Source organism: Colletes latitarsis, chromosome 13 (assembly GCF_051014445.1).
Source record: "Colletes latitarsis isolate SP2378_abdomen chromosome 13, iyColLati1, whole genome shotgun sequence".
Lineage (NCBI taxonomy): Eukaryota > Metazoa > Arthropoda > Insecta > Hymenoptera > Colletidae > Colletes > Colletes latitarsis.
In genome coordinates this window covers 14,578,893-14,598,404 of record NC_135146.1, presented here as the reverse complement: position 1 = coordinate 14,598,404, position 19,512 = coordinate 14,578,893, and the positions used below count along the sequence as shown (strand labels likewise).

Here is a 19,512-nt window from a genome sequence, read left to right as displayed (position 1 = left end):
ACATTATTACGCTATAAAACAATTTGTAAGATTGAAATTAAAAAATTAATCTACTTATATCATGTATTAAAATGATGTATAAAGTTTTACCATAACGTAGTAGGTAGCTATATAAAAATAGTATTTCTGTTTTTATTAATTATAATCTTTCTGATTATTTTCTAAGATCTGCACTGTTTTTGGATTACAAAATTTTTCTTTTACTAAGAATGTATTTTAGTTTAGTAAAGATTACAATGCAACCGTTGATTAGACACTTATAACGACAGTCTTATTACCCTCTTTAATTTCTATTAATTTTAAAGCAAAGACTATCTAGTTCGTTTATATTTCCTATAATTATAGTTTTCTGTCTCAAAATTTTTAATTTTAATTGACCCTATTACATGGCATAGATGTTCTTATATATGTTTCATAATTACAGAAATTCATGAACGATAGAAATTATAATACGAGTTTATAATATCGAAACTATTTGTTTAATGTCATTGTTTCTTGAAATGCTGTAGGGGAAATTTCCTCTTAAGAAGCATGATTTGAAGAAAATTGCGTAGGGTTCTTAAGTAACAAATTACGTTCCTGCATAATACGGTACGTTGTGTCGACAATCGGGTATGGGGGGGACTACTTTCCGTTGAGGAGGTGAGCGTGCGTGTGCGTCTCGCGGTCGAGACCTCGCGAGAGAGAAAATGAAATCCGAAATGGTTATTGCCGCGCTATGACCCTAAAAAGTAAATGTTTCTCTTTGTCCGTGAGTGAATAATAAACGATTGGTCAGGCAGAATGGAGGGCAGCGTGTCCAAGAATGAGACTGCAATAACACCAGGTAAAGAATGGGAGCGATAAGCGCCCTTACCATCCGCAACGAAGCGAGGCGTGCGGTTCGTTCCTAAGCAGCGTTCTTTCTTACAGAGCTGTACTTCGTAATTGCCAAATTCTTAGCGGCAGGACCTTGTCGTGAGGCCGCACAGGTGAGCGTTTTCTGGTTAAAAACGATAGAGTTACGGCGAAACGTATCGTGACGAAAAATGTACGTTTTAGGTGTTGAAGCGTGAATTGGAGCGAGCTAAGGTAAGACGATTGGTCTGAGTTGACGTTTTGCCGGGGTGACACTATACATGCCCATCGGCTCCACATGGTTTGCACGTGGTTTCTGCTTGTCAAAACATTAGAATTTCAAGGTCGGCGACCTTGATGCTCGACGGATCATACCAATTTTATGTCGAGTACAATTGATCGATCGATCGATCAATTTTTATGATTTTTACATTTTTTTCGCAGGTTTTGCCACAAAGGCTAGATTGGGAAGGGCGTGTACATAATCAAACATTTGAAGAGTTGGTAAGTAAATAAATTTTTATCTCCAAAATTTGTTGTTTAGCAAATAAATATTCTCGACTAATGATAGAATAAATAAGCTGCTTTTTAGAATATCATTACGGTAAATTTTGTTTTATTGTGTCGTAAAGTAGTAGATGAATGCGGATATATGAAGTACCCCTATTAGAGTGCTACCCCTTTTCTATCCCACTCTTCAGCCCTTCTCCTCCATGGCTGTATGCTGTTGCACAAGATTCCCCCCACCCTATTACTTTCAGCCAATAAGCATTAACTTCCGGCCATCTTGCGCGAGCTGATCAATGAGTATATCTCATGCTCAGACCTTATTTATAGAAACTGGTATCGTGCGTGACGAGTGGGCTGTTCAGATTGGTCGCTTTTGTTTGTTCGTTCTCTGATTGGTTAAAGACAGGGACTACTTTACATTAGTTAAATTTAAATTGCTCGCGGGAAAGAAAATTTAGTAAAACAATTTTGTATTATAACTAAACGTATTTTTTAATTTACGATATGTACGCATTGAATAAAAGGCAAGAGAAACAAATTACGAGCCATAATCTTTCAGGAAAAGAAGTATTCTCATATTGGACCAAATCATTTGTTACAAATATGTGCCAGAATTGGTCCAGTATTAGAAAAAGAGGTACCTCCATGTATACCAGGAGCAGTATCTCTTCTCGGAGCAGGCAGACAATCTTTGTTACGTACACACGAGGGTAAGATTGAAATTAATATAAAAGTATTTGAAAAATTATTGACATTATTAATTTTTTGTGCGTATATACATTACGAATGTTTATAGATGTTTTACGTCAAGTACGCGGCATCGTTTCATATTCTGGAAGACTAGGTGGAAAACCCTTTATGAAATCAACTTATAGTTTATCAGTGCCTAATACAGGTAAATTGGTAATTTGTAGAATAAACATTTTACATACTCATTAACATTACACCAGTGCTATTTTTTATTTTTTTTATAGTACGTGTACTTCAAGGAAGGGAGAATTCAGGTCCTTTGAGTCGTCGAGAAGCGATACCTACAAGGTTTTATCATAGAATGCAATTGTACAGACATACATTGGGACATTTATCTGCAGTATATTGTGTTCTTTTCGATCGTACTGGGAAATATATAATAACTGGTGCAGACGATTTACTTGTTAAAGTATGGAGTTCTATCGATGGGCGATTACTAGCTACCTTTCGCGGAGCATCGGCTGAAATTATGGACATTGCAGTAAATTTTGATAACAGTTTACTCGCTGCTGGAAGTCTAGATCGCATATTGAGAGTTTGGTGTTTTCAAACAATGTCTCCTGTAAGTAATTACTGATACCGTTGGTATGGTAATCTTTAGGGGTATGCGTTCCAGATATTTTCGGGATCCACCTGCACATCCCTTGTAATTTTCGAATACAAATTTGTATTACTATGCGTTTATTTATATTTGTTAGGAATTTTCTGTTAAAGTTTATTAATTATTAGCACTCACAGAGATAATTTTAAATCTTAACGACACTACAATTCCTACACCTCACTAGACTACGAAAGAGAGTTAGTTAACTTGGAACATGCTTTATATACCCCGAACAGATGTCGCTGTCGACCGTGAACCGCGAATCGCGCAGATCACAAAACGCGCGCATTACAATTAAATACAAATACAACTTCAATAATATTTCATTTTAATCTTTCGTTATTTTTTTTTAGGTTGCAGTTCTGTCTGGACACTCTGGCATGATAACGTCTGTGAATTTTTGTCCTATATCTTGCAATGGTGTATACTACTTAGTTTCTACAAGTACAGACGGGTCTGTTGCATTTTGGTCTCACACAAGAAAGGGGAACGAGAGAGCAGTGTTTCAGTTAGTTGAAATATTACTTTTATATATTGTTTGTTAGTAGAAAAAGTAATAGGATCTAAAATTCAAATAGTAACTTCGTTCTTTAGACTACTATGATTACTGAGATTTTCTGAATAAATACTTCTCTCTTTCTAATGGAAGTTAATATGTATTTTTTATAGGCCGAAACCAATTCAGTACCATGAAAAGATGCGACCTGGCCAGGCACAAATGATTTGTGCTTCGTTCAGTCCTGGTGGGGCATTTATGGCAGCTGGTTCAGCCGATCATCATGTCAGAGTATACGCGATGTTAGGAGACGAAGGTCCACGTAGAGTTTTAGAGGTTGAAGCACATTCTGATACAGTTGATAGTATTCAATGGGCACATAGCGGTTTGAGGTTCATTTCTGGTTCGAAAGATGGTACTGCAAATGTATGGAATTTTGAACAGCAACAGTGGATACATAAACGTTTATTAATGACTACAAAACTTCCTGGGTAATCATTTGAAACGTACATTACGAAGAGATCGTCAAATGTTTGCTCATATATCGTAAATTTAATAACTACATTCTCTGATTAATTATTTTTAGAGAATCAGAGCCAGATGATGATTCTAACAAAAAAGCCAAGGTTACTATGGTTAGTTGGGATGTAAGTGATGAATGGGTTATCACAGCTGTAAATGACAGTTCGTTAAAAGTATGGAATGCAAAATCAGGTGAATTAGTAAAAGTTCTTCGTGGTCACAAAGATGAAGTCTTTGTGTTAGAATCCCATCCGATAGATCCTCGTGTAATATTGAGTGCTGGACATGATGGGCAACTTATAATTTGGGATGTATTAAATACAGAACCTATAGCCTGTTTTCAAAATTTTATTGAAGGTCAAGGTAATGGTGCTGTTTTTGATGCAAAATGGTCCCCAGATGGAACAATGTTGGCAGCAACAGATTCCCATGGACATCTTTTACTATATGGTTTCGGATCTGGTGTTCAGAAACTTAAAATAGTAAGTCTCATTGGTTCTATCTCTTCGTTTTTCTGTGTTTAATTTTGTATATAAAAACACATTAGTAAACATACTATATTTTCTTTGCTTAGATACCAAAAGAATTATTTTTCCATACGGATTATAGACCATTAATACGAGATGCAAATAATTATGTTTTGGATGAACAAACACAGACAGCGCCTCATTTAATGCCTCCGCCATTTTTGGTGGACGTCGATGGAAATCCTTATCCACCAGTGCTGCAAAGATTGGTTCCTGGAAGAGAAAACTGTAGAGGGGAGCAGCTAGTACCAAACATTGCAGTAGGTGCTGGAGGTATGAAAATTAATTTCTGCTTTTCCTATGTACACAAAAAGTCCATTATTCTTACATAATAAATATACCGTTACGTTTAATAGGAATGCAAGAAGTTATAGAAGGTCTTCCAGCTCAAGAACCACGGTCCAATATTGACCAATTAATCGAAGCTCTTGCACAAAGGCAAAATATTAACGTCGAAGGAGAAGGTGGCGATGATAGAGAAGAAAATGTAATGGAACAACCAGTTCGTCAAATGGCTAGTCCTCGTGGGAGCAGATCGGGCTTGAGAAGAGCCGGTGATGTCGAAGGTGTTCGACAAAGTAGTGGTAATTGGCAAAGAGATAATACTACACCTTGGAATAAGCCTATACTTGCTCGATCTATGAATCCAGCTGTTAGAGAAACACAATACAAAGTTTTGTACGTTTTACCCAATTTATTGTATTAAAAATTAATTCATTGATTTTAATTTTTATTAATACTTCTATCAATTATTTAAGTTCACAAATAAATCCAACAATATTTATAGACACGCAACAGCAGACATGGAACTTGAGAATTGGAGACGTGAAATGCGAAGAAGGCCGCAACCAGTGTCAAGTACTGTCACTACTGAAGGCAATATAAGTAGTCGATTAACAAATCGAAAACGTAATAGAACTGCTAGACATGGTTATAGAACTAGGGCTGCACGTGGCGAAGAACAGGAGGATGAAGAGTTCGAGGTATCCTTTAAATTAATTAAAATTATCCAAACATTTTGTATTTCTAAACGTGAAATGTGTAATCGTACCAAATGCTTTCAGAATCTTGATAATGCAGGAACAACAGGAAGTTCGGCCAGTAGCAACAGTAATGACTCTACTGCTCACGAGGAAGATTTGTGTTCCGATAGTTCTACTTCAGATTCTAGTACAGAATATTCAGATTGGATTGCTGATCATGGTTTAAATCTAGAACCACCAAAGAGAAGTAAACGCAAACCTGTGAAAAAGCGATCTCTTACTCCACCAAGTGATCCGGACAGAAGACGTAGCAAACGCCCTAAGAAAAAGGTAAATAAGCATTGTTCGTACGTACATACAGTGTGGGGAAAATTAAATATATTCAAACTATACGACGCATAACAATATATAGAAGTTGTATAGTCCTAAAAAAAATATTGTCATATGTAAAAATGTCTCTGATTTTTTGTGTAATTCCGCTTACAAAAATGAATTTAAGACCTAATTCTTCACTCATGAAAAAAGTACATAAAGTATGTAATAAACATTTTGTATACAAGTTTTTATACAACACAGAATTTACAAGTTATTTTAGTAAAATTTCTATCTCAATATCGTTCTTTTTTTCAGTCCGTGCCGGTACCTAATGGTATTGGGGAAGTCCCAGAAGCTTTTAGACCTTCCGAATGGCTTACTGAAATAATACCAAGAAAAGCTCCTTACTATCCACAGATGGGCGATGAAATTGTGTATTTTCGTCAAGGACATCAATTCTATTTAGATGCTGTTAGAAATAAAAAAGTGTATGAACTTGGTCCGCGATGTGAACCTTGGAATAAAGTTAATATAAGGGTAAGATGCTTTCAGATCATTTATTTTATGAATATTATAATTTTGAGAATAATAATTGAAGAAAAAATTTAATACTTTTGTAGGCTCAGGAATTTGTAAAAGTAGTAGGCATTAAGTACGAAATTCGTCCACCTCGATTATGTTGTCTAAAACTAGCATTGATGGATGAAGATGGTCGATTAACCGGAGAGAATTTCACTATTAAGTATCACGACATGGCCGATGTATTGGATTTCTTAGTTTTACGTCAAACGTTTGACACGGCCTTAGCGCGTAGTTGGTCCGAAGGAGATCGATTTCGTTGTATGATTGATGATGGATGGTGGATGGGTCAAATACAATCAATGGAACCTTTGGATGAAGATTTTCCAGAATCTTTTTTCATGTGTTTTCGCGTCAGGTGGGATAATGGTGAATACGAGAGAATGAGTCCTTGGGATCTTGAACCAGTTGATGAAAACAGTATGTATAAAATGTTTAGCGATTTCTAACACTGGTCTGTTCGTATTACTAAGTCTTATTTAAAAATTTTGTTTTCGAAAATTAGTATTCGACTGTTACTATAATTTTTGAAATATCTGTTGCAGGACTTCCTGCAGAACTTGGCGGTGCAGTTCCTGTACTTCCGGAAGAAATACGAACGATATTATACCAACCCCAGGCAGAAGAATGGCCAATGGGTGATAGAGAAGCGACTTGTCGTAGGATTATACGTGGATTAGATCAAGTGATGAGTCTTGCGATTGCAGAACCTTTTATGGCACCTGTTGATCTCAACATCTATCCAGCGTATGCATTTGTTGTGGAATATCCAATTGATTTATCAACTATAAAGGCTCGTTTTGAAAATCATTTCTATCGGAGGGTTACGTCGGCACAGTTCGACGTTCGATACTTGGCGACAAATGCAGAGCAATTTAACGAGCCACATAGTCAAATAGTAAAGCACGCAAGAATAGTTACCGATTTATGTCTACGTATTATAAAGTAAGATTTGGTTTATCTATACAGAAACGTTTTACATCGTCTATATATTGTGTATTTACTTCATCTTAATTTTAGTATATTAATGTAAAACGGATTATGTTTTATTTATCGTTCAGAGAAACTACGGAATTGGATGTGCCAGCTATTTATCATCAATTGGTCGATACGTACCATTCTTCCGAGTCAGAGGTTGAAGTGGAAGATGCTAAAGATAAACCTTCTACAAGTACCCAGAGAGCAACTTCTAGTAGAAATTTACGGTCACAAGAAATAGCAAATGATTGGAAAGTAACATGCCGCCAATTATTAGAAACATTATGGCAATGCGAGGATTCTATTCCTTTCAGGTAGAATAAGTTAATATTGGCACATTCCAAAAGAAAGTTATTTTCAATATACAGAGTGTTTTCTTATTTTAACACTCAGAATTACCTAATGTTCTTTGACCAATGCTTTATAATGTAAGACACTATATTCAATTTTCATTTAATATTTTTATTGTTAATTTTTTGACAGAGAACCGGTTGATAGATTAGAACATCCGGATTATCATCAAATCATAGATACACCAATGGATTTACGTACAGTAAAAGAAGATTTATTGGGTGGTAATTATGAAACACCCTTAGAATTTGCCAAAGATATGAGATTAATATTTACAAATAGCAAAAATTATAACACTAATAAACGTTCAAGGGTAGGTCATGTTTATTGTGCTGAGTATTTTAAGAAGACGAGGCACGCCGGAATATAAAAATTCCTCGTATGAGGAGAAATCGAGAAATCCTGTGCCATTTTGCAATGTGAAACTTCATTGAGATATTAAAAGTTAAAATTTTTACATTTGTAAACGAATGAGCACATATTTCTTATGTGTCAGTGTGTGCATGTGTATTATCAGTTAATTGGAGTATAAATAATACGTACCGATAATCACATCGTTTGACTTTGTGTTTTAATATTTCGAGATTGAAGTCACAGATTGCAAAATGGCAAAGTACTTATCGATTTCACTTTGCATGAGAAATTTATATGTTTCGACTTATTCGGTCATTCTGAGATGTATATATTGAATATATTTAAAGTACCTCAACAAAAATGTATTCTATAACCTGTTATTTTATAGATATATACAATGACAATAAGATTATCAGCTATGTTTGAGGAACACATGAGAAAAATTATTTCAAATTGGAAGTCTGCGAGAAGACGCAATAATAATAGAACAAATGCAAAAGGGAAAGGAAAAAAGGGTAAAGTTCGATTAACAAACGGCACAGGTATGTTTAATTGTATGGACATTAATTACTCAGTGAGATGCCTCATGATAATAAGTAAAGAAGTAATATGTAACTATCTTTAAGTGCAAGTATTAAAGAATTTAAATGTATGTATAGGACCGCCGAAATCAAAATCTACTTGTACAGATGATGACGTAAATAGTGAGGATGATGACGAGGACTTGGATGAAGTACAAAGGAAGAAGAATTCTAACGTGTCTGCGCCAGGTATGCATTTTAGTTTCGATTCATTAAATTATTTAGTTACCATCCATGTATTTCTAATGTTCGCGTATTTTTTAGGACCGTCACGTATGACAAATGGCCATACCAAACGTTCTTTTAATTCGTCACGAGTGTTAAAACTTCGAATTTCTAGATCTGTTATATCTAAAAAGACAAAAGAAAGTGAAAGTGAAGCCAGTGACTCGGAAGCTTCCATGGAAAGTGAAAGTAGTGGTAGTGTGCCTGTAAGAAGGACACGAGCAAGGAAAGTAGTACCGAGTGCTAGTACTGATAGTGATTCTGGAGATGTATATACACCCAGCGGCCGTGGAAAGCAAACAAAGAAAAATCGCGCGAAAAATAGTAAAAATAATAAACAAGCAAAATCAAAGTCGAAAGTATTTGTCGCTGCTGACGACGACGACGACGACGACGACGACGACGAAGAAGATGAAGATGACGAACAATTTGTTGCAATTGAGTCATCGGATGAAGAAAGTGAAGAAGAAGTTATTAACAAAACTAGCACAAGATCGCGAAAACTAGTATCTGAACCTGTTACTAGCTTGAAATGCATAACGAAGAATGGCAGAAATAATATTGAGAGTCAAAGCGAAGATGATGAAGATGAAGAAGAAGAAGAAGAAGAAGAGGAGGAGGAGGAGGAGGAGGAGGAGGAGGAAGAAGTGGAGCAGTCTCAACACGAAACTAATAATCAAGATTCAGACAGCGAAGATTCGGATAAAATTTTTGCACCATCAAGGTCGCAAAGAAGAGCTCGTGGATTAAGAGAAGTACAAATTCAAGAGACTACGCTAAACTCGAGAAGAAGTGGGAAACGTCCTCGTTACAACGAGGAAAGTGATGAAAGCAATACAATGCCAGTTAGAAACCGACGTAAAATTAAACGGCAGTCTTATGCAGAAAATAGTGACGAAAGTTTACCAGAACCTGAAAACGTACTAGGCATTAGTATAAGTAGTAGAGGACGTGTACGCAAAATGACCGAACGAGCACGGGCTTTCCTTGGGAGTCTAGAATCACCCTAACAGCATCTTTCATGCTAGTAATAAAAAATGTAAATTATTGATCTTTCAAATGATTCTTACAAATGTTTAAGAATACTGTAAAAATTTTAAATGTTATTTGATAATGTTTGTTCTTTGAAACATGCGACTGTATCTATATTGTAGCATCACACTCAATTTGTGTATGCCAGGATATTATTGCCTGAGAATTTTAGAATAAGATCATAGATAGACTGTACGTATAAACACTTGAGATTGTCATAGCAATTCATGATAAACACTGCTACAAAATACTTCCATTATTGTGAAGCACATGGGTAATTTTCTCTTATGTTCAAATACATCGTCGAATCAGCAAACGAAAGATTTAGTCGCGAGCGGAAACAGTGAAACTTTATAATAACACTCGTTCGTTATATTGATGTAATAATGTTTGATTCAGTAACAAGAAAAAGGGTTATTTTCGTAAGAATATTTTTACTTTTTACACGCAATAATATTTAAATCGTTACGCGTTTCAACGAATGATTACTTTTACGGAATATTCCAAACTGTTATTAATATATACTATTTAATCATGCGATAAAAAAGATCTTTACAAATTCTGAATTTCTATACGATAATAATAGTAACAAACAATTAAATAGTATGTAATAATATTTGTATTACATTTGAAAATATGTTATTGTACCATTCTTCCGCGAGAAGAATGACATAGCATCTTTACATCCCCACTTCTGTTGCAGTCCGCTGACTCACAGGCATTGCAATCAGCGGACTGCAACAAGAGTGGGGATGTAAAGATGCTGTGCCTTCTTCTCGTGGAAGGACGGTACCTGGAACGACATAAATAATGTCCATCATTTTCAGGGGATTAACTAAGATTAGCTTAAAAATATTAATGTTCTGCTTGTTTGGGTAAAGTCAATTGACAAATGAAAAGTTACTTTCGTGCTAAGGTCATAAGAAGTTTAAAAGAAGCCATTACCTATTCATACACGCAGTTAATAAAAATAATCTGTATCAGTGTTTATGTTTGCATTTGATGATATTACAATGAATTATTTGCTTTGATCAAGATTTATTTAATGACTTTAGCATTTGCAAATTTGTACATTTTTTAAATTAGATAATTCATATAAATAGAAATTCAATTAATTTGAGATCGTGAAATATTGAATTTTATATCGTACACGTACATTTTAATGTTCGTTGATTATGTCAAGTGTTTGTACATTGAACAGAAAACTGTACTTATCTTCCATATTTTGTAAATTCTATTAAATGAGGCAGTGCCTTTATGAATACGATTATTTATTTAAAAGACATAAGTAGCACATTTCTTTCTTTTCGCATCCTGAGATAGTATCGAGAATAAAAACGTTTCTTTCAATTAAATTAGTTTCATATTAATGGCACTGTTTTCGCTTTTTAAGACTATACTTAAAATATAATGTTATTTGTAAATACAAATGCAATTTTTTTTTTGTTTAATAATGTGTAAAAAAAAAAAAACGTGTGCTATACACGATCTGTGGTACGAAGTAGTAACTTTTTACATGTAATTTGTATGTCCATTAGAGAATTAAGAACCAATGCTCGTGCGATTTTAGCAATTTTTCATACATAGAAATAGACGTTTTTCAGATTTATATAGCATAAAAATTAATCCATTCATTATATAATAGGATACAAATTTTTCAAGACAGTTATGCAACTGATGAATTAATATAACATAAAGATATGTGCACAAATATTGGAAGTCTTGACTGTCTCGAGTCATTGTGATATTAGTTTAAGAATATTAAATATACAATGATATAAATATTAATAATTAGAAGTATAATGAATATTTTTTTAATAATGCCTCGAATAAAAGAGTCATATCATGCGGACTCAAGAAGTAGAATTTCTGATTATATTAATTTAATTACAAATATTAACTTGGATCATTTAATTAATTATATTACAATTAACATGTTTCTCGTTTTAATCTTCAGAATTAATATAATTTTCTGTATATAAATATTATTAAATAACAAAACTTAATTAATACGACGGCGATAGTTTCAATTTTTGTAAAATTTGAAACTTTAGTTGTCACACTAATGTGCTCTGTTGCATACCTAATTTATCAAAACCCACCGTCACCAATAAAAAAAAAAAGAACTATTAAATTGTTTCATACATACTTGTTATTTATTTTGAAACCTACAATAATCTTGCAAGCAAATAATTCCCGTAAATTTATTTTAAAGTAACGAATCAGCCAATTACCGTTACGCGAGAAATTGAATTTAATGTTTTATGTTCATACTAGATAGCGTTGTTTTTCTAGCCATCTTGTTATATCTATAGTAATTACGGTATCTGCATAGTAATATAAAAAATGCAAAATAGTTACATTTAATGTTATTAATATACTGAATTTCTATGTAATGACACAATTATTAATTTCACAAAAAAATACAAATTAAAACTTCTAAATTTCGTTTGAAGAATTAGTCTTTAATAATAATAATAAATTTATTCGTAGATATTGGATTATAAAATGTAAAATACTACAATTAACATATACAGAAACCTTTATGGTGTTATATAAGTAATTTAATAACAAATAGCATGCATAGTTTTATCTAGTGAGAAAAAATATATAACGTTGGTTGCATTGATGGAGGTAGAAAGACGATAACTTCCGGTAAGAGGTCGCGCATTTCTCTACGCTCATGGACCCTTTTCCGGTAGGGTGACAAAATGACTGGCTTCAGTAATAAGGTGTGTACGTAAAGTTTTATTATTTTCAGCCGCGTAAGACAATTCGTATGTATAAAAGATACTCGTTTCGATCAGTACAACATAGGTGAAAGATTAATAAATGTTGAAGTTATTTGTTTGATATGGATTTCTGAACAAAACTATACAACAATTCCATAGGTTGTATGTTGTGCACACGTGTTTTCTTGTAACAGTGGTTTGTTATTCGTAACAAATAGAAATTATATATTTGACTATTTTTTATTAGTCCAATAATATGTATTATGCGATGTAATTGATGACCGATAAGTTTAACAAAAATTAATTTGTACAGTTGACACGTGCTACGCGTTATTGACAGTCTCTTGAAGAACCGAAAAAATTTTCTAAATTTTTGTTCGAGAAAATACACGTATAAGTACGTAAAAGATATATAAATTTTTATAATTGTGTGTTCCAGCCAATATTAATCGATGGCCGTGGCCATTTACTTGGCCGTTTGGCAGCAATTATTGCCAAAACGATTCTGCAAGGCAACAAAGTGATTGTTGTTCGCAGTGAACAACTTAATATCTCTGGTAACTTTTTCAGGTTTGTGACAAGCGTTTTTACTTCGATTTTCGATTAATTTTTGTAATTTATTCTTGCATATGTAATTTAATTTTCGTTTTTATGTAACATGTCGTTTTAAAATATGATTCCAATCTTTAAGCATTGCAGTTGATTTTACGTGAAATATTTATTATAGGAACAAGTTGAAATTCATGTCATTTTTACGTAAAAGATGTAACGTAAATCCAGCTCGTGGACCCTTCCATTTCCGTGCACCTAGTAAAATACTATGGAAGACAGTTCGTGGTATGTTTAGACATTGATTATTTGCAAAATTATACAACTTTTTATTAATCAATGATTATGTATACATCTTACCTACATTATTTGATAATTAAATGAAACAAATATTTTATATGAGATTGTTTAGTATAAAAGATTCAGGCATCTGTTGTATAAGAATAGAAGAATGAAAAAGAATATTGATTTACAGGAATGATTCCACATAAAACACAAAGAGGAAAGGATGCTATAAGAAGGTTAAAGGTTTATGAAGGATGCCCACCACCGTATGATCGTAGGAAACGTGTTGTTGTACCAGGCGCAATGCGAGTTATGTGTCTAAAACCTGGCAGGAAGGTGAGGCCGTATTTTGACTCGAATTGTACTTTTAATAATAATTAAATTATTTGTAATATATTAGTTAATTTCTTTACAATGATGGTATGGTAATTTGCGCCTGAGCATTATTTGCTTTATATATTGTGATGTTATATTTTACTGAGTAAACGTCAAAGCGAAGTTATCGTATACGTTAAAAACTTGGGTTATACTAACCTCATTGCCTTCTTTTTAGTATTGTCACGTAGGCAGATTATCTCATGAAGTGGGATGGAAATATAAGGCTGTGGTACGCACATTGGAAAACAAGAGGCGTGTCAGAGCAATTGCTGAGGTTCAAAACAGGGACAAACTCAAGGTAACTTCGAGAAATAAAATAGTTGAAATAATATGTTACTAGCATTGTACTATATACTCTTGTATGTTTGTTTTAGAAATTTACCAAACAAGCTGGGCAGACAGTTGTCAAAGCTACAAAACCATTCACTGAAATTATTAATAGTTTTGGATACAATTAATACGAAAATTGTAAAAATAATAAAATTCCATAAAGATTCTAAAGTCAGTTATTATTACACCTTAACACACTACTTGTGGCCTATTTATCTCCACCACTAGGGGGATCCCTCCTTGAACCAGTGAGGCGAAGTGTAACCGGAGACATAGTGGCTTGGAAGGGGTCACCAATGTGGGAAAATGTCACCTACGTCTCTCTAGACTCCAAGAATGGGACTCAATTTATTGAAAAATAACTGAGACGCATGGACACATCCACACGCTATGAGAGCTGAACAAAGACTGACCGGTTGGCTGAGCGCAACATGGCCGTTTCCCCCACTCTTGCAGCAAGAGTGAGCGGGAAGACTGCAGTCCCTACAAGTGGCGCATAGTTTTGAATAGACATCGTATCTACAAAAATAATTGTAACTGTTTTTTGAGATCTGTAAATGCATTAAAAATCTTATTTTGTATACGTTAAAAATACTTATTCCGTGAAATTTGCACGCTTCTTCGTTCATTTAAATTATAATTCACTTCATTAGGTTTACGTTTCGAAAACTCATCCCAAATACAAAACTAGTTTCTGGTAATTTTTCCCAACGTTACGAAACATGGAACTTTCTAAAGAAATTCAATTGAAATACGTCACGTTTTTGTAGCACGTAATTTTTTTATTTTATTTTATTATTTCTTTTGTTTTTTACGATAAATATGTTGGTTAAATTATTTTCGCGCTTAAACGGCGTTCTTAAATAACGTCCGTCATCGTAACTATTGTCTGTTATCACGTCCAAACACACGCTTAACCTGCAATTTTTACACGTTTCTACCGACGACATTGCATGCGTTTGCATTAAAGTGGTTTGTTTATTACCGTGCAGTCGATCATAATGAAGTTTAAAACGTACACGGGCATTACTTGGTCCGTTTTAGAACTCTCGGGTCTCCTCGAGGACGAAGACTCTCACGTTTATTTTGAGAGATTAAAAAAGCATTTTGGTTTGCATCCGTTTCATTTGACGAACCTAAATGCCGCGTTGAACGAAATCCTAAGTTCGAATTTAAATTTGTACGATGCCGAGTACGTACCAACTTTATTTTAATTTCATTTCGAATATCTTACTTTTTAAAAAATCGAACGGTGATCTTCGTTTCGTTTTCACGATTGTATTTGTTACAGATTAAAAGGATTTCTGTTGGCTTACAAAAATCCTAAACTACTGACTCCATTGGGCGAAATATTTTACGATACTTGTTTCATTCACGTCGATATCGAAGCAGATTTTTATATATTCAGACCCAAAGTAGGATGTTCGTTGAAAGGTAAAATGTTCTGTTATTAAGCGATTTTGAAACTTTACTGTATTATTTACGAGCAATAAGTTATAGGAATTGTCAATAAGAAAGGAATAGACCACATTGGAGTTCTTGTACATAAAGCATTTAACGTATCAATTCCAAAAATGGATAATGATGAGAATTGGCCTGGCGATAATCTTGAAATTGGCCAAGAAGTACGATTTAAAGTAACTTCTCTTGACTTTGATAGTAAATTGCCTTTTATTCGTGGCATTTTAAATCCAGAGTAAGTAATATTTCGATTATTTTTACTGAAATGCTGCCCAGTGTCACTTATGATTCTTTTTCTACGATTCTAGCGATTATTTACAAGGATGTAAATTAATGGAAAAGACATTTAATAGGAGCCATTTTAATAACCATCAAATCAATGATGAAAGTATAGAGAGTAATGTATTGGAAACTAATTCTAAACAACACACATTTTTTGCTACTGATTCTGAAAATAGTTCGGACGAAGGTGTAGCAAAAGTAAAAAAAGAAACTTCTCTGGAAAAGAAGTCAAAGAAGAAATTTGATAAAGAGAAACCAACGGAGATCATTGAAATAAAGGAAGAGGACAAGAAACATGGTAAAAAATTTAAAAAAGTTAAAGAATCTATAGCCGAACCGATTAAGATAGAAGAGACAGTGGAACAATTTACGAATAGTAATACCATAAATGGTGAATTGGAAAGCGATCAAGAATTAAAACCAGTTTTAAAGAAGCGTGCGAGAAAAAAATCTAGAGATCACGGTTCGCAAAGTAGCCTAGACGAACAATATAATGAAAAGTCTGAAAAGTCTGCAAAGTCTCCCAAAAATGTATCAAGAAGTTCGTGTAACGAAGAGTCTAAAACTAAAATTAGCAAAATTAAAGTGGAACATGTTGAAGGTAGTAGTTCTGAACTGGTTGTGGAGGAAAGTGAATCTAAAAGCAAAGTCAAGTCCAAGAAACATGCTGCAAAGAGAAAGCTCTTGGACGAAACTGATAATTCTGCAGATGATTTTACTGCAGACAAATATATAACGAGTTCAAGCAAAAAGAAATTGAAGATCAGACCGTCAGATTATGATAATGTCGCTGTTAAAACGGAGGAATTGTACGAAGTAAACGAAGAAGTAGAAGAAGTTCCAATTCAGAAGCAACATAAAAGACATAAACATTCTATAAAGTTAGAGTTTCCTGAAAGTGATGTGGATGGCAGTAGTAACGCTGAAAAGACTCCGAGAAAAAGACGTTCCAAAACGTCGAGTATAGCGGATCCCGAATTTGCATTTCACGATATAAATATTAAGAAGGAAAAGCTTGACTTAAATACGTCTACGAACAGTTCTAATCACGATACGATGGAAGACGACAACAATACTTCGATTAAAAAGAAACGGAAAAAGCACTCGAAGAAGAATCTTTTGGACAGCGATGAAATTAAAATAGAGCCTGGTTTCGAGGATATAGTTAAAGTAGAAATATTTGACGACGATGTTTATACTTCAAACAAAAGTTCGACGAAAAGGAAGCACAAATTCGATTTGAATAACGTTACCAGCGACAATGAAACGGATTTGAAAAGTAACGGGAGGTATTCGAAGAAAAAGAAAACAACGAACGATGAAGTAATTTTTCACGATGTGGAAGTAAAGAAGGAGAAATTTGTAACAAACGTTGCGTCTGAAGAGGATAAAAACGACGTAATAGAGAAGAAGCAAAGCAAAAAATTAAATAAGTCTAGAAAACTCGAATCGGAATTTGACTTTAGTGACGTTCAAGTTAAAACTGAAAACTGCGCTGATAGCTAGGACATTTAATAAATGTATTTTATAATGACGTGATTTGTGGTTAATGCATTTTTTTTTTAAAAGAGAACTCGACTCGAGTATCGTCCTTCCACGAGAAGAAGGCACAGTGTGTTTACATCCCCACTCTTATTGCAGTCCGCTGTCAATCAGCAAACTGCAGCAGGAGTGGGGATGTAAACACGCTGTGCTTTCTTCTCGTGGAAGGACGATAGTATAAAATATAGTGCTACACGTACGCATGTATACACGTAAAGTTTTATGAATCATAATACACATAAATGTCTACATACGCAAAATCTTCAAATTTTATTTTACTACGTTAGTATCGAACTTGTAAATATTGCATGTATATAAATTACCACTGAACTTCCATAATTAGTTAAATTTTTATTTTCCTTTCGTGTACGTTGAAATTAATGTTACATGTATATCATTATTTCCATTTGTTATGCAATGGTGAATTATACGTATGCATAACAGATTAACGTTGCAATAAAATATTATTATTAAATACATTATTGTTTCTATGCATAGTATATATATTCAATGAACAAAAGTACAAATATGACTTATAGTGGTAATAAAAATTTTTACAAGCTATTATTGTGATTGTAATTGTAGCATAGTTTCCCCTTTTGTAGTGCATAGTAATTTAAATAACAAAATTTTTCCTTTCGTACGTTCCTTATAATCCCAAAAATATTTTTCTCGAAAGTGGGTAGGATTTCGCAGGTATGTCTAATGACCAAAAATGATTGTAATTGACCCCTGTAACTGAAAATAATTTTTTTAGAATGATTTGAAAATTTTTTTTTTCGTCGAAAAATTTAGGCACCACTCCCTTGTCGATTTTTCTTAAATATTCGTTTTTCATTTTTAATAATTTTATTTGACGTCCTACAGAAAAGTTGTCTAATACTTTTTTGTAGGTACCCATGAGCTCTACTTCAGAAAAAAGTTTCATTGAAATATATTCACTATTGTAGGAATTATGGCTGTTTGAAAATTGGACCCATTTTTATGGGGTTTTTCTCATTTTGCGGGGTCAAGGGTCAACTTTTCGAATATTTTTGCAATTTCTACATATACTTGATTAAAATACGCGTCGTTTGCTTTTTTAAACATTAAAATCCGTCAATCCGTTCAGAAGTTATGACATTTTAAAGATTCGCATGAAAATTCGGGCAGACATTCCTGACCAGAAATTACATTTTCGATTAGGAATTTTTTTCTCGAAAACGCGTAGGAATTCGAGGGTATGTCTAATGACAAAAAATGATTGTAATTGATCCCTACAAATGAAAATATTTTTTTTAGAACGATTTGAAATTTTTTAATTTTGTCGAAAAATTTCAACTTTCTCAAATTTTTTTCTCGCAAGTGGGTAGGTTTTCGGGGATATGTCTATTCACCAAAAATGATTGTAATTGACCCCTGCAAATGAAAATAATTTTTTTAGAACGATTTGAAAATTTTTTTTTTCGTCGAAAAATTTAGGCACCTACCCCCTGTCGATTTTTCTTAAAAATTCGTTTCTCATTTTTAATCATTTTGTTTGACGTCCTACAGAAAAGTTGTCTAATACTTTTTTGTAGGTACCCATGAGCTCTACTTCAGAAAAAAGTTTCATTGAAATATATTCACTATTGTAGGAATTATGGCTGTTTGAAAATTGGACCATTTTTATAGGGTTTTTCTCATTTTGCGGGGTCAAGGGTCAACTTTTTGAATATTTTTACAATTTCTACATATTCTTGATGGAAATACGCGTCGTTTGCTTTTTTAAACATTGAAATCCGTGAATCCGTTCAGAAGTTATGACATTTTAAAGATTCGCGTGAAATTTTCGGGCAACATTTCTGGCTATAAATTACATTTTCGATTAGGAATTTTTTTCTCGAAAGTGCGTAGGATTTCGGGGGTATGTGTAATGACCAAAAATGATTGTAATCGAACTCTGTAATCGAAAATAATTTTTCTAGAGTGATTTGAAATAATTTCTGCACCTACCCACTGTCGATTTTTTTAAAAATTCGTTTTTGATTTTTAGTAAACTCAACTATGGTTAATGTAGGAATACGATTCATGAATAAAAAATAAAATATATAAAATTTCTACGTGTTATTCGTCGACTGTTTAGTATCAACATCATTGCTGAATGGACTTGTTTGTTTGTGTGAAATATAATTTGTTGATTTCGATCATAATCCGTATGATGTCGGTTATTCGAACATTCTGATTCAACGATTATTTTCTAACAATATGACAATTTCTATCTTGACAAGAAGGTAATTGATAAGATTAAAGGTACCGCGAAAGTCTTATAAAGCACCGACGTTTAGGCGTGT

The 19,512-nt window shown here is 33.5% G+C and overlaps 3 protein-coding genes across 3 annotated transcripts; all 3 read left to right on the top strand.

Moving 5' to 3' along the window:
* The first annotated feature begins 630 nt into the window (after positions 1-630).
* Positions 631-11,743, top strand: Brwd3 (bromodomain and WD repeat-containing protein). The gene is made up of 22 exons (XM_076780534.1): positions 631-826; positions 913-971; positions 1,042-1,071; positions 1,282-1,341; positions 1,907-2,057; positions 2,144-2,242; positions 2,322-2,659; positions 3,052-3,206; positions 3,368-3,685; positions 3,781-4,198; positions 4,291-4,516; positions 4,600-4,921; positions 5,031-5,226; positions 5,308-5,556; positions 5,857-6,078; positions 6,162-6,540; positions 6,666-7,065; positions 7,182-7,412; positions 7,582-7,762; positions 8,192-8,345; positions 8,463-8,573; positions 8,649-11,743. The coding sequence occupies exons 1-22, from the start codon at positions 784-786 to the stop codon at positions 9,617-9,619; spliced, it is 5,313 nt and encodes a 1,770-aa protein (XP_076636649.1). The 5' UTR covers positions 631-783; the 3' UTR covers positions 9,620-11,743.
* Positions 11,744-12,290: 547 nt separating this feature from the next.
* Rpl13a (ribosomal protein L13A) lies at positions 12,291-14,090 on the top strand. Its single transcript, XM_076780336.1, has 6 exons — positions 12,291-12,373; positions 12,813-12,943; positions 13,101-13,210; positions 13,398-13,543; positions 13,761-13,883; positions 13,960-14,090. Exons 1-6 carry the CDS (start codon positions 12,353-12,355, stop codon positions 14,041-14,043), a joined length of 615 nt encoding a protein of 204 aa, XP_076636451.1. The 5' UTR covers positions 12,291-12,352; the 3' UTR covers positions 14,044-14,090.
* A 447-nt stretch (positions 14,091-14,537) lies between these two features.
* Positions 14,538-18,885, top strand: Polr1f (RNA polymerase I subunit F). The gene is made up of 4 exons (XM_076781009.1): positions 14,538-15,107; positions 15,207-15,349; positions 15,416-15,611; positions 15,685-18,885. Exons 1-4 carry the CDS (start codon positions 14,917-14,919, stop codon positions 17,162-17,164), a joined length of 2,010 nt encoding a protein of 669 aa, XP_076637124.1. The 5' UTR covers positions 14,538-14,916; the 3' UTR covers positions 17,165-18,885.
* Positions 18,886-19,512: the final 627 nt, after the last annotated feature.

What these genes read in the sequence shown, in the direction of transcription:
- Rpl13a (XM_076780336.1), top strand. Translation starts at nt 12,353, where the DNA reads ATGACTGGCTTCAGTAATAAG. An exon ending in ACTATGGAAGACAGTTCGTG is followed by an intron (nt 13,211 to 13,397) that starts GTATGTTTAGAC and finishes ATTGATTTACAG; the next exon opens with GAATGATTCCACATAAAACA. An exon ending in AAAACAGGGACAAACTCAAG is followed by an intron (nt 13,884 to 13,959) that starts GTAACTTCGAGA and finishes TGTTTGTTTTAG; the next exon opens with AAATTTACCAAACAAGCTGG.
- Brwd3 (XM_076780534.1), top strand. Translation starts at nt 784, where the DNA reads ATGGAGGGCAGCGTGTCCAAGAATGAGACTGCAATAACACCAG. An exon ending in ATCAAACATTTGAAGAGTTG is followed by an intron (nt 1,342 to 1,906) that starts GTAAGTAAATAA and finishes ATAATCTTTCAG; the next exon opens with GAAAAGAAGTATTCTCATAT. An exon ending in GCAAACGCCCTAAGAAAAAG is followed by an intron (nt 5,557 to 5,856) that starts GTAAATAAGCAT and finishes TCTTTTTTTCAG; the next exon opens with TCCGTGCCGGTACCTAATGG.
- Polr1f (XM_076781009.1), top strand. Translation starts at nt 14,917, where the DNA reads ATGAAGTTTAAAACGTACACGGGCATTACTTGGTCCGTTTTAGAACTC. An exon ending in TTAAATTTGTACGATGCCGA is followed by an intron (nt 15,108 to 15,206) that starts GTACGTACCAAC and finishes TATTTGTTACAG; the next exon opens with ATTAAAAGGATTTCTGTTGG. An exon ending in CGTGGCATTTTAAATCCAGA is followed by an intron (nt 15,612 to 15,684) that starts GTAAGTAATATT and finishes CTACGATTCTAG; the next exon opens with CGATTATTTACAAGGATGTA.